This window comes from Podarcis cretensis (assembly GCF_951804945.1).
Source record: "Podarcis cretensis genome assembly, chromosome: 3".
NCBI lineage: Eukaryota > Metazoa > Chordata > Lepidosauria > Squamata > Lacertidae > Podarcis > Podarcis cretensis.
This window is the reverse complement of record NC_137172.1, coordinates 40,872,178-40,886,198: the sequence shown is the minus strand read 5'-3', so window position 1 is coordinate 40,886,198 and position 14,021 is coordinate 40,872,178. Positions and strand designations below refer to the sequence as shown.

General features: G+C 47.5%; 1 protein-coding gene across 5 annotated transcripts in view; it reads left to right on the top strand.

The window, feature by feature from the left end:
- The window catches only part of TJAP1 (tight junction associated protein 1), a 43,013-nt gene extending 30,739 nt beyond the window's left edge, over positions 1-12,274 (top strand). For 4 of the 5 annotated variants that reach the window (XM_079969258.1, XM_079969257.1, XM_079969260.1 and 1 more), the window contains 6 exons: positions 1,208-1,369; positions 2,648-2,714; positions 3,172-3,201; positions 5,780-5,887; positions 7,091-7,174; positions 8,276-12,274. In XM_079969258.1, the coding sequence (XP_079825384.1) occupies positions 1,208-1,369; positions 2,648-2,714; positions 3,172-3,201; positions 5,780-5,887; positions 7,091-7,174; positions 8,276-9,595 (1,771 nt within the window). In that variant the 3' untranslated portion in view covers positions 9,596-12,274. The remainder of the gene's footprint in view (positions 1-1,207; positions 1,370-2,647; positions 2,715-3,171; positions 3,202-5,779; positions 5,888-7,090; positions 7,175-8,275) is intronic. The other variant, XM_079969261.1, reaches the window with a different exon arrangement.
- The last annotated feature ends 1,747 nt before the right edge of the window (positions 12,275-14,021 follow it).

The window sequence follows — 14,021 nt, the reverse complement described above, 5'->3', positions numbered from 1 at the left end:
GTTTAGTACAGATACTGTAAACTGAGACGCTGCAGGCATGGATGAGTGGCGGGCTACTGAGAATAAGGCTCTCTGTCTCTGCTCTGGTGGCAGTATGATCAACTGACATGACCTTTTCTTATCTACAGCAGATTCCCGTATGTGCTCAGGCCTACTCAAAGCGGCTTGCTACTCATAAACAGAATTTAGTGGCGCAAGATCCAGAAAAGGCTTCACTAGAACACCCTTGCTTCCTGACCACCAGAATGCACCTTATGACCCATCTTTCCCAATCTCTGTTGATCCTCTTCTTCCTGATGTGCAGATATGCCTCCAGAGTCCTCCTCCTGGAACTCGAAGGCACTGGCAGGAATCCAGTAGAGCTTAGGGCAGGCATAGGCAACCTTCGTCCCTCCAGATGTTTTGGACTACAATTCCAATCATCCCTGACCACTGGTCCTGTTAGCTAGGGATCATGGGAGTTGTAGGCCAAAACATCTGGAGGGCCGAAGGTTGCCTATGTCTGGCTTAGGGGGATACCTGAAAACCTCTGTAGTAAAATGTACTGTAATTCCTTGTTGGACATGAAAACTTAAGAGTGAATAAACTGTTTTTTTGCTCATTCATGCATTTGAAGTTGCACTGGTTCTAGTGCTGAGCTATGCCTCAGCACTATGAAATGGAGGTTTGCAAATGGGGTTTTAAAATTATTATTATGTTGGAAACCTGGGCTTTATTTCCTCTCTTGTGGTGAATGGTTGCTGGGGGCAGGGAAGATCTGTAAACTCATCCCGAGATTTTTTCACAACACAGTCATTTTCTCCAGATGTCTTTTCATATCCTGTGTGCTGCTTTCACCTGAAAAGAGAAGGGAAGGGGTTGGCAGAATTGTCTGAATGCGCCTTGCTGCAGCCCTCTTTCAAAAGTGAGGCTGTAAGTGTTGTACAGTCGTACCATGGAATGGAATCTGTTCCGGAAGTCCGTTCAACTTCCAAAACCAAAGTGCAGCTTCTGATTGGTTGCAGGAAGCTCCTGTAGCCAATCAGAAGTTGCGGACGTTCAGGTTCCAAAAAAACATTTGAAAACCGGAACACTCACTTCAGGGTTTTGATTGTTTGGGAGCCGATTTGTTCGGGAGCCAAGGTGTTCGACTTTCTAGGTACGACTCTATGGAAGACTGCAGCACTTGTAGTTTTTATTCAGGATGTTGTTGCTTTGTTTGCCTTAGGTTGTTGCAGCATGAGAATGAGGAGCTGCGTCGGCGTCTGGCTTATGTCACCAACAAAATGGAGACAATGGAAAGGGAGTTGGAGTCTGGGCAAGACTATCTGGAGATGGAGCTGGGCCAGAATCGTGAGGAGCTAGAAAAATTCAAGGACAAGTTCCGTAGGTATGTCAGCTTTAAGAAGCTCTGGGGTGCTGTAAGAGAAGGGAACCAGCTGGATAGAAGGACACATTGCTTCCTAAGAATCTGAGATGTATGTCCTATACTTTGGATTGCTATTTTCAGATTTTGGGGGGAAGCAATAAATGTGTCATTGCACAATATATTTTGTCCCCTCCCTCCCCGCTGACAGTCGTATGAATCATTCTGTGCACAGGAAATGGTTTAGTGTTAAGTGGGTCCTTGGGATGGGGGCCATGAGTGGGGTGGAAACCTTATTTTAAAAGCCAAAATTCGTCCGTCAGCATTTTTCATGCTATGCCTTACTGGCTTAGTGTTCCCTGGGACTGATATGTTAATATCTTTATGACTACCACATGGCACAATCTGAGAGGTGAAATAGGTATGATGAAGAAGATTAGACCTTGCCTCATCTTTGCTAAAAACTAAAGCAGCTGAGTATGGCAAAGGGATTTTGCTTCACCCTGCCTCAAGGGAAGGGTGCTGCATTTAATCCTGGTAGGGTATAGGGAAGGCAGGCACAATTGTCAGAAGATGCATTCATTAATCCTCCCCCATGGTATCTGTTTTAGCTGCATCATTTTGTTCCAGTGAGCAAAACTACTAGCATTTGTTGAGTCATTGAGGTGATGACCTATAGATAGAAGTTTGGAGGATTTTTCCTCTGTCCCACAACCTTGGAAATTAACTAGATGGACCTGGACCTGAGATTTAGGTTCATCCCATGTTCAGCTCCTGATTTCTTGAGTGCAGAGAGCATAGACAAGTTGACTCAGCTTAGAAATAAGGATAATGGGGCAAGTTCATTATGAAGATGGATGCAGTAATTATTGTAAAGGTCTTCATAGATAGAAAAGAAGATGGGAAATGCAGAAAGGGCGATGGGATTGACACTTGTTGGCAAAGCTTTCCCTCCCATTAGATAAAACTAGGTTTAAGAGTCTTCTTTGAATCTTCTGATTCCTTTAGCATCCTTTCTCCAAGGCTGAGACCAAGACCAGTTTTGGTCCTCTGCAAGTTGGTCAGGCTTGTTTTTTCTTCCATCTCTTCTATCCATGAACATAACATTCCTCCCTCAACTTAAACTTCTTGGGCTTGCTACAAGGAAAGGTCAACTGCTCATCTATGGACTGGGAGGTGTGAAACTATGACTTGGAGCCATGGCACACGGCTTCTTGAAATATCTCCACCTCACCTAACATCTGAATTGCAGGGTGTCTTGTGTCACTTCAGTAACCTGAATGATCTTGTGTCTGTCTATAGATTGCAGAACAGTTACACAGCCTCACAGAGAACCAATCAGGATTTGGAGGAGAAGCTGCACACCCTGGTAATTGACCTGCCGAGTCTATAAGAGGGAAGAGCGGGTGGGCTACACTCTTGTCTAATGGCTTGACTCCCATTGCAGTGTAGTAACACCAGGATGTAAGTCAGGATTTGAGGCAGAATCTCAGCATGAAGTTGCCCAGAGGGAGCTTTGCATTCTAGATCGTCTATGTTGCCTGCACCAGAGTTTGGGTTCTTCTGCAATGTAGCTACTTGTAGTTTTTGTCTCACACCAGCTTTTTAAAAACCCAGAGTGCTGGAAATTTGATGTGCTGCTTTTTGTAGGATCCGGGTGGGGAAAACTCATCATGGGGTTGTGGGAGTGGAGCCAACATTTGTGTATTGTGTGCATTCATAACACTCATGGCTGTTTCTTTTCTTTCCTTTTTCTCTCTCTGTCTCTCTCCTTTTCTTTCCAATGCTGCTGCTGCTGGCAAATGCTGGGTGTACTCACCTCTCAGGCCTCGCTCAGTCAAAGCTGGATTTTTGCAGTTGCGTCTTTTCGTTTGTGTGTTGTTGTTTTTCTATCTCCTCTGCACATGCCTCAGCCTGTCCAGTTTCATTGTTGGTCGCACATTATCCAGCCCTACTTCTGTCCTAGATGGGGTCCCAGCAGCTTGGGTTTTGCAGGGGAAAGGCTATCCTTGGAAATCCGACCAGTTCTGGCCCGCATGTTCTAGCATGGGCTGTTCCTTCTTACTTTCAGTTATGGTCTAGCTTGGGAAAGAAATGTCCTCTGCTTAGAGAAACCTGGAACTCATGGGACCCTCTCTAGAGTAGTGCTCTTCTCTAGTCATCTGGATGCAGCTCCAATGATTAGTATATTGGCCACCAGCTTGTATTATAAGGCACTTCTTGTCACTTGGGATCTCTGTGGATTGTGAACGGATTCCTGCAGAACTTCAAAGATTTTTTAAAAAGACGTGCCCTATTAACATTTAAGCCACTGAAATTGGACATTGGTAGTTCAGCCATCTCTGCCCTGTGGCATTCCCCTATTCATTTCTGTTGAATTTCAGAGGAAGCAGAAAAACTCTTCCCTGGCATCTTGAATATGTCTCTTTAATTATAGCTCTTAGAGACCAAGTTAACAAGCCCCACAGAGGTGTGCACACTCAGGGCTATTCATTTCAGTACAAATTCAGTCTGCATCCCAGATCATTTTTATAGGTTACCTGCATCCTGCTGAGCTTATTCGTGCCCTCCATTTTTCTTGTAGAAAGGCAAGTGTGGAGGAAGTTCAGCTGTTATCTGAGCCTAGTGAAATTTGCTGCTGAGGCAGGTGCTTGGTGGGATGGCCTTAGGACTGTTCTGTGTTGGTGCCCGAGCCATCGCATGAAGGATCTGGGGGAAGGCAGAGGGCTGGGACCTTGATTCTTGGAGCTAGGGGTCTCCAGTTCCATTCATTTTAAATCCAGTTACTGTAACTGGAGGGAGGGGGCTTGGATCCAGACAAAGTTAGTTGGACTTCGTGCCCATTGAAATCAATGGGACAGGTTAGTCACGACTTAAATTCCATTGATTTCAGGGGAGACGCAAGTTCAACGAACTTTGTCTAGATCCTGCCTTTTTTGCAGTGTATTCTACAACTCTCTGATTGCACCACACTGAATGCAAAATAAGCACCTGGAGAATCTCAGCTTTCTTGTTAATACTTAAGGCTGCAGTTTTATGCACACTTCATTTGATGTAAGCCGCATTGGAGACAGCGATAACTTACTTCTGAGCAAACATGCATGGTATTTGACTGCATGTCTGCGAAGAAGATAGGTTTCAAAATGAGCAAGAAAAAAAATGCTTATTGAATTTCCAGAGCTGGATTTCACCTTCGCATAGCTCTTCCCTTCCCTATGACTAGAAGTAACAGAATAATTTTTGCAAAATAAGAATTCCCCCCCCCCTATTTGCTTCTCTTCCATAGCATACACAATTTCCAGTATTCTAACTTTCTTGCTTCTGAAGTTTTATTCTTTTTTTTTAGAAGAAAAAAAACACACCTTGCATGTACAGAGCTCTGTATCTGTATGCTCTGCTTAAAATTCTCATGTCTTGATCAAGTTTCCAAATTTGGCCATTCTGCAGAATCTCTCCCACTCTTTTTTTGGTGGAGAGGCTAGGAATTGCAAGGAGTGGGGGGGAAAAAAGCCTGGTGAAATTAGGGGAGCAGGAATTGAAGCTTATGATGCAAGCACTGAGTGAATGTGTGCTGCTCTTGTATATGCTAGAAAACCTGCCACGATTCTTTGTTTTTTTTAAAGTGTGTAACTCTGGCCACATGCCTTCTCCAGCTGTGTAGGCTAGAAGCATGTTCTTTGGTAAAATGAAAACTGAGATTTTATTGGAATTTGCAGGAGGTGCATAGTTTGTTTTACAGTCATATTTTACTATCAATGAGGTGCAAGCAGATTGCTGGATCCCTACCTATAGTGTCAGAAGTGTCATTATGTATTGCCATTATCCTTTGTATTAGTAATTGCTGTGCTGAGGGAGAGAAGGTTTGCTTAGGAGACCACATTACCCAATGGGAGCTGGGCTGTGTACTCTTCCAGTTGTTACGGTTGCCATCCATCCCTTGGATAAAGAGGTCCTACACTAGCAGTTGTTGTTGTTTTTAACTGACTACCCAAGTGACGGATGCGCTACAGGTATGCTAAGGATATCTCTCAACAGGCTTCACACAACTAGGGAGCATCTTCAAAGCCCAATGTCACAATATTCCCTGTTGGCATGTCCAAACCCTGACTACTTAAGGGACAGTGTTCACCCTCTGCATGATCTGCTTGCCAAATAGCTATGAAGAGCAGCTGCACCAGTGAAGGCTCCAAGTGCAGATTGCTTTCATAACTAGTAAATGTGTCTGAAGTCCTCCAAGCAAACGGATGCAGAATGACTGATTCCATGTGGTGTTTGAGCCCCATCTTCCTCCCTTGCTTAAGGGCAAAAAGGAAGCTCTGAATTTATTGGCGTTGAGTGGGGTTGGGTTTTTTTCTTTGAAGGGAATTGGGCAGGGAGGAAGTCCAGCTGCTGCTGAAAAATGGGACTCACCCCCTATATATCCCTGTACTCCAGATTAAAAAAGCCGAAATGGATCGCAAGACTCTTGATTGGGAGATTGTGGAGCTCACTAATAAACTACTGGATGCCAAAACAACCATCAATAAACTGGAAGAGCTTAATGTAAGTACTCCTTCCCCCCAGATTATGAATTCACTGCAAGGAAAGGGAATGAACTAAGAGGTTTCATTTTCCCTGAACAAAGGACCTGTATAATCACAGTTGGTGTTGGAACTTTTGCTGACTATGTAGGTCAGAGCTTTCCAAACTTTTCATGTTGGTGACGCAGTTTTTAGACATGCATCATTTTGCGACACGCTAATTCAGTTTTGCATCATTTTGCGACACAGTAATTCAGTTTTATTAGCAAATCAGGGGTTAAACTAACCCCTTTCCAGCCCCGGGAGGAGCGCGGGGAGAGTTTGTGTGACACACCTACACACTGCAGCCGCCACTAACACGTCGTGACACACAGTTTGGAAAGCTCTGATGTAGGTTATCTTATGCTGGATGGGAAGAACTGTTTCCTTAGCATCCCTACTGTCTAGGAATGTTATCTTTAACAATAAATCTCCCTTCTCCTTCATGCATTTTGGTGCAATGGTAGTGAAATTATCCCACATTTTTTGGGCATCTCAATACTGAAAATCCTGTGTTTTATTTTAAGACATTCAAGGGATGAACAGCAAAGAGGCATCTTCAGTAGAATTAAATGCTCAGGCTGCTTGACTTAAGAAAGCAAGATCTGTGTGTTCCTACTCTTACTGACCAGTTCATGAGCCATTTTAATCCAGAACATTTGGATTGGAATAATACTAGATTTCGTTGACTCAGATGAGCTTAAATCTTGTTTAAACTAAAATACTCTGGTTGTGGATGGAGGTGAAATATAGCATAAAAAGGGGGGGGTTGTTGAAATTCAGGAAGTCTGTAAAACTTAACAGAAATACAGGATAGATTTGGGAGGGTGCTCTGCTTCAAATCTTACAGCATTTTCTTCTGTCCAGATGAATGTGAGTTAGAACCTAGCACATTTTACAGGGCTGGCAGGGAGGATTATTATTGCTATTATTATTATTATTATTATTATTATTATTATTATTATTATTATTATTATTTTATATGATGTAATCAGAACCATTCCTACTGCTAGCCTAAGTGAGCTGGCTTTCTTTAAAGTGGCAGATTCTGAGGTACCATTAAAGCTCTCAGGTATCACCCTGGAACAACTTTTTTTGGGTCTTTTTCATTTTTTGCCTCAGGCCCCGAAATGTCTTGGGGCATCTCTGAATGTGATTTGCCAATCCCTGCATGTTGTCTTGACAGGAGCGATATCGGCAGGACTGTAACCTGGCAGTGCAGCTCCTGAAGTGCAACAAGTCTCACTTTCGGAATCACAAGTTTGCTGATGTGAGTGGAAATCTTGATCTGGGTGGTTGGTTGGGGGAACCTTGTTCCAGGCTTCTCTCTCATCCAATACATAGAAAGCGTAGGAGGAACTGCTTTTCCTCATTCTGCAGGGACTCCCATGGGGGACAACAAAAGACAATGAATGCCTTGTCATCTTGTCTTCTCCTTGTTCCTCAGCTGCATTTCTGTAGGTGGGAAGGAGGGAGGTTGTTGTCATTGCTACACCAGCCTTGAGCTTGATAGCCTGTTAGGGCCCTGAACGGAGCCTAGAGAATTGCAGGTCTCCTGCTGAATCATCTATTTTTTCCCCATTGTGACAAAGGAGTTAGTGAATGAATGGAGAAGCCTGTTAACTCCAGGTGCTCTTAACTCATCATGATGGAGGAAGTTTTGTGTAGTGTCAGGAGAGAAAATAAAAGAGACTAGGTGGGCTGGGATGACTGGCAACCCTTGGGTGGTTTCTAGCCTTCAGGAAGATAGAAGGTCTCTTAAGACTGTTGTGATGTGGGGCCCACATCCATGTTCCTTGATGCAAAGGGCTTGAGGTGGTTTCAGGAGCAGTGGGAGTGTCAGGCTGCTTCTGTCTCCGGAGCTAGCAAGTGCCAGGATGGCAATTGATTCTTAGTCTGGGGCAGGCTGCCAAGGCAGTGCCCTATAATTACTACATGCTTCCTGGGAGCCTCAGATTCTAGTAGTGGGGGCTGGTCACTCGATTCAGCGCAGCCACCAGCTAATTTTTTCCACTAATCAATAGCATTATGCTGGCCTAACATGCACCAGCAAGGCTCTCTTGTTTAATGTTCAAGTTTGAGCGTATGCTTCTCCCTGTTTCTTCTGAAGGGGCCTTGTTTGTCAGGCCCAGAGCCAAGGCAGGGGGCAGAGCCACATTTTTTCCTCAGTTACTGGGACACAAATGGATCTTTTGAATTTATAGGTGGCTGGTGGTTTGAAAGATGCTTTTAATGACATGGTATGTCAGGGCAAGAAGTTAGAGCTGGGCAAGCAGCGCCTTCCACATAACTGCTTCATCCATCTGTCCTACCCTATTAGATCAGTGGTTCTCTTAGTTCCGAGATAACGTCCTTTTTCCTGTCTCCGTAGCTTCCCTACGAGCTGCAAGACATGGTCAACAAGCACCTGCATAGCACTCAGGAGACCTCTGGCCCCGGCCAGGAGGCCCCTCACACCTTGGCTCCATCGGACGTGGTGCCCACCTCAGTGATCGCCAGAGTCCTGGAGAAGCCGGAGTCCCTGGTGCTCAATTCTGCCAAATCCAGCAGCGGCAGCTGCTCCATCGCCGAGGACGTCTTTGTGCACGTCGACATGAGCGGAGCTCCGTCCGACGCTTGCCCAAGCCCCGGCCAGCCCGGGAGCGAGGGGGCAGAGGGAGCAAGGCAGCAGAATGGGGGCTGCAAACCTCCAAGCGGCTTGGAGGGCCTCCCTGGCGAGGTGCCCACATTTGAGAAGCTGAGCCCGTACCCCACCCCACCCCCGCCCCACCCCATGTACCCAGGGCGCAAGGTGATCGAGTTCTCGGAAGACAAGGTGCGAATCCCGAAGAACAGCCCCCTGCCCAACTGCACCTATGCCACGCGCCAAGCCATCTCCTTGAGCCTGGTCCAGGGGGAGGATGAGAACGGCGACAGGCAGCGCACCCTTCCCAGCAGCCCCGCCTCGGAGGGCCAGCGCTCGGCTTCCAGCTGCTCTTACCAGCCGTCCCCCAAGGTGAGCCGAGCTCACGGCTCCTCGCAGAGCAGCCCCTTCAGCAGCCCCCCGCAGGTGCCCAGCACCTTTGCCAGCTCGGCCAGCTCCGAGGAGGACCTGCTGGCCAACTGGCAGCGGATGTTTGTGGAGAAGGCTCCCCCAACCACGGAGCGGGTGCTGGTGAACCGCACCTCCTTCAGCCGCGACACGGCCCAGGAGCTCCAGAAACGTTTCAGCCGCTCCATGCAGGAGCTAGGCCGTGCCGCCTCCACCTACTCGGACGGCGAGGAGTCGGTGCAGAGCTGCAGCTGGACGGTGAGCAGGGACTCCAGCACCGACACCGACAGCACCGAGTCCCGCGCTCGCCGCGGCCACCTCTCCTCCGACTACGGCACGGACTTCTCCCAGGACGAAGCCCACAAGCTGCTGCAAGGGGGTGGCGGAGAGGGGGCGGCAGAGCCCGCCAACTCTTCCCCAGAGAAGCACAAAGACTACGTAGACCTCGACTCGTCCGGGAGCCCGGCCGAAGAGCAGGAAACGCTGCTGCAGGGAAGCCAGGAAAACAGCCAAGAGGGCAGCTCCGAGCAGAGCAGGGAGTGCAAGAGCAAGCCTCCTCCGGGCCGCCCCCACCGCAGCCCCAAGAGGATGGGGGTTCACCACCTCCATCGGAAAGACAGCCTGACGCAGGCCCAGGAGCAAGGCAACTTGCTCAACTGAGGGGAGGAAGGAAGCTGCCCAGGCGCAGCGTTGCACCCAGCTCCCAAGGGCTCTTACTCTACTCCTGAGGTTGAAAGGAGGACCCTCATGGGACTCCTTCCCAGGAATTCCAGGCCATTTTTATATATTTATTGTCTTTTTTAATGCACACTAAGAACGGAGGCAGCTCTCCTGCTACAGCACCAGGGCAAAACACTCGGGTTCCCACCAGCACAGGTGCTTTGTGTCCACAGCTCAGTTTGCACTCACGCCCTTCCTTCCACAGCTCAGTTCTGCCTTCACACTCCGATTCTAACATCCCATTGTTGGTTCTGAGTTACGCCCCTGCGGCACCTCAAGCCTCTATTCCTACGTGCCAAGAAGTAGGAACATGCTGTCCCTATTTTCCTCGTGTGAATCTTCCCCCAGGTGAAGGCTGCGGGTGAGGTGCGATGGCTTCCGTTAGGTGGGCGTCCCCAGATGCGTGAGCTTCGCTGCTTTCTTTTCCTGCATTCTGCTACGTGGATGTGCGCTGGCGTGAATAGGTGGGACGATGCTCAGAGGCCACCTCTGCAGTTCCCTTGCTTCCTGAACCCAGCATGGTTACTCGTTGGGAGGAGCGCCACTCGGGAGCCTGCCACAATGGGCCTTGGCGCTTCCCTGCTCCAGCCAGCCAGCAAAATGGAGGCTGGTCCATTTGCCATAATGGGTTCAGCTGTGTGTGACTGTCATGTTGGCTCTTTCTTGGGTGGTCTGTGTCTCATTTGAATGACGTGAAGCTATGTGTTCTTTTACTTGCTTTCTTATAGGTCTTTGTCTTTTGAAATGTGCTTACCTCTTCCTTTTGTGAACGAGCAAAGAATGTGCAGGGATGGGGTGGGGGGATTGGTCAGAGAGCATCTGCTCTGCAAGAAGCGGCTCATCTCATTGTTGCTGTTGCCCTATGGCCACCACCCGCTGAGGAGTTGCTAAAGCCTAAGCAATGCGGCCATCTTGCCTCTGTAGGACCATCCTGTTTGCCCCTTGGAGAGATGGTGAGTGAGGATGAGCATCCTATCGGGGCTGTGATCCAAATCGATACTAGTGCCTTCCCAAGGCCTTAGGCAAGGTCTGATATTCCCCCTCCCCTACTTGCTTTGTTTTTTTCTGTGTATTCAGTGTTGTATTTTTTTTTCTCCCTTTGCAGTATGTTTCTGTGTTTTGCGTATATCTGTGCACGCACTTGGGGAGGAAAAATTTGCCAGTGTTAGGAATTTTTCACTGAATGATCATGTTCCATAGACGCTGTTTCCTAGCCTGCCCTTGGTGCAACCAGTGCAATCTTCAAGAAAACAGTGAGAAGACTAGGCTGCTGAGCTTGGTTGCACTGCCAGCTGCTTATGTCCGGATGGAGTTTGTGTGATCTTCTGCTGGAGAGTACCCTAAAGCCTTTCTTCTCAGCACAGGGAGTCTTCTCCCTTGCAAACACCAGCAAAGCGGCTGCAAGCTGCTCAGAAAACCCACTCATAGCCCTGCAGGACCAAGAACTTCCCCCAAAACCTCCCAGTATCCATTGGATGGCTGCCATGGCCTATCTTGTGTTGATCTGCTTGCCTTTTGTGCTGTCCCCTGCTGCCTCCCTTTAGACCTAACCAGGGTCTGCTGTGTGTTAATTGTGGAGCAGTTTGGCCATAGCTAACTTTTTGATGTGGCCTTCTTCATTGGCCACTTCTCTTGCTGATAAGCTGCTGGCGGTTGCATCCCAGCATTGGGGTGTGACTCAGTATTTTCAGTTTAGCTATGCTAATAAATTGGTGCTAAATATGGACACCCTACATTTTGCCTATGCGGCACTTAACACGTAATGATCTGACTTTTACAGCTGGCAGCTGCTTCCTTTGCTCAGCCACTCTCCTCCTTCAACCCTTGATTCCTTGGAATTTCCTTTGCTCTTCAAAAGGTAGAATCCAAGTTGCCACATGTTCCTGCTCCAGCACTGCAGTGCTCTCTTTCTTGCTGCAAAGGGTGCTGGAGATGGGAAGCCGTTGGGGCTTCCTGGTGACCTCTTGTTTGTGGTCAGTATTGGACAGACATGGTGCTGGGTGAAGCCTATCCCATAGAATCTGGGCCCTTCTCATGAGCTTGGCGAAAATGGAACTGATTTTAGCACATCCCACCGTGACAATTTTTTAGTTCGGAGCCCAGGCCTCTTTTCTGTGGCTGGCCTGCACAACTGCACATAAGGCAATCTGAAACTGTCACAATTGCAGCCACCAAACGGACAATTCCAAGCAGTTACTACAATGTTGATTGAGACCAATCTCCATCTCCTATAATTCTATTGTATTAAAGGTTGGGAGCAGGGGAGAGAAAGGAGATCATTCTTGAGTGCAACCTAACCATGCCATTTATTTCACATGGGTCTGGGTGGCAGCAAAAACCTGCAGGAGAATTGAGGATCAGGTCTGTGTTAGTCCTGCTGCTGCAGCCTTCCTCCCAGAGCTCCTTTTGTGCAGTCCTGCATCTCAGCCCTTTGTATCCTTCTCCTCTCTGGCAGTATTATGAATTCTTTCTCGGGGAGCTTGAGTTGCCTTCTTTGGCTGCCCCGTATTTTACAATGTCCCAACTCAAGACTGTTAATCTGCGACTAATGTGTTTTTTCTGAGATTTTCAAACTGATGATGTATATTTTAAAGCCAGAAATAAACTATTTTAAAAGTACGTCTGAAGCTGACTGTTGTGCTGCTAGGAGCTGAAAGGGGGAGCACAGGAAACCACAGAAACTGAAATATTTTTTGACCTGCGGATCTGCATGGCTGCAAGCAAAGGGTCTTCCCTTTCATTCTTTTAACTCAGGGTTGGTGAGCCTGTGGACCGGACACTGTAGGATGAAAATTCCCATCATCCCTTACTATTGGCCATGTTTCCTGGGGCTAATGAGAACTGGAATTTCAGCAACATGCGGAGAAGGCCCTAGGTTCCTGATCCTTGCTTTAATTTGAGATGCATGGGATTGAATCTCAGACCCTTCGGCAGGCACAATGTGTGCTGCGTCCATGATCTGTGGCCCTCCTTGTAAAGGTACACCCAGACTTGATTGGTCTTCTCAGTGGGTCACGTGAAACTGATTGTGCTAGCAGAAGCCAGCACATGGACTCCCGCTAGCTGTATCTTCCTGCGCTTGCAATACTCTGCCCCATCCTCAAGTCTTTTTGTGCAGGTTTTGGGGATACACAAGGGCAAGAGAGGGTAAGCTTGCCTTCCCAAGGAAAAACATGGCACTGATGGAGCTATGTTGAATATAAGCCATTGATTGTCATGACTGTGTTTACATTGCCAATTTACTTCTGGATCTTTTAGCAACTGTGCAACTAATGTAGGGTTTGTATTTGGACCTCTGTAGGATAGAAAGCAACCTCTTGCTATATAACGAGGCACCTGCCGCTGTAAAATGGAAGTAGATTGTCCACTTTCACGACATAATATCTCTATTCCCTCTCCCCCGTTTATGTAGCTGTCCCATAAATCATGCGGTCTGTGGCAGCCACAATATCCTAATTAGAAGCTGCATGGCACTGCTGCCTCCTGGTGGTTCTCTTGGCTTTTGTGATTGACACAGAGAAAATGATTTATTGGTTTTGTTTGTGTGGGGCTAGGAAAATAGTCCAAAGCAAAACAGAGTCCTGCTGTCCCTAGAATCCTGCATGGAAACAACAGAGCCACTGTGAACTCTTAGGAGGAGGAATGGGTACCATTGTAACAAAACACATTTCCACAAACTGCCTTACATGGCTGAGGCCTTACGTCACGGATGGAGAACTTGTGGCCCTCCAGATGTTATTAGACTGCAGCTACCATTAGCCCCAGCCAGTATGGCCAGTGGTTGGAGATGGTGGGAGCTGTAGTAGTCAACAATTGCCACACCCCTGCAATTTAGCAATAAAAACCCCTCCCATTGGGGCTGACAATGAGTTCCTCCCACAAAAAAAATTGCTGTAGGGTCTATGTGAAAGAGGGTTGAATGAGAGGTGCTTGTGTGCAGAGATTGATAGCGATGTGGCCACCTCCACTGCTGGCATATGGCCCAAATTATTACCTTCAAGGTAATGCAGCCTTCTGAAATCAGGGGTACTTCAAGAGCACCCAAAGTGTGCACTCTGTCCCTATGGGATTTTTTTCTCCTGGTTGTTTCTGGTAGCACCTGTGACTGCCTTGAGTGTCTCAGTACAGTCCTTAAGGAACTCAAGGGCATTCGCTACAACTTATTTGGGGAAAATAATTATTTAGGCCAGGGATCAGCCAACCTTTTTCAGCTGTGGGCTGGTCCACTGTCCCTCAGACTTTTTTTTTTTTGGGGGGGGGGGGAATGAACGAATTCTTTGCCCCACAAATAACCCAGAGAAGCATTTTAAATAAAAGCACACATTCTACTCATGTAAAAACACCAGGCAGGCCCCACAAATAATCC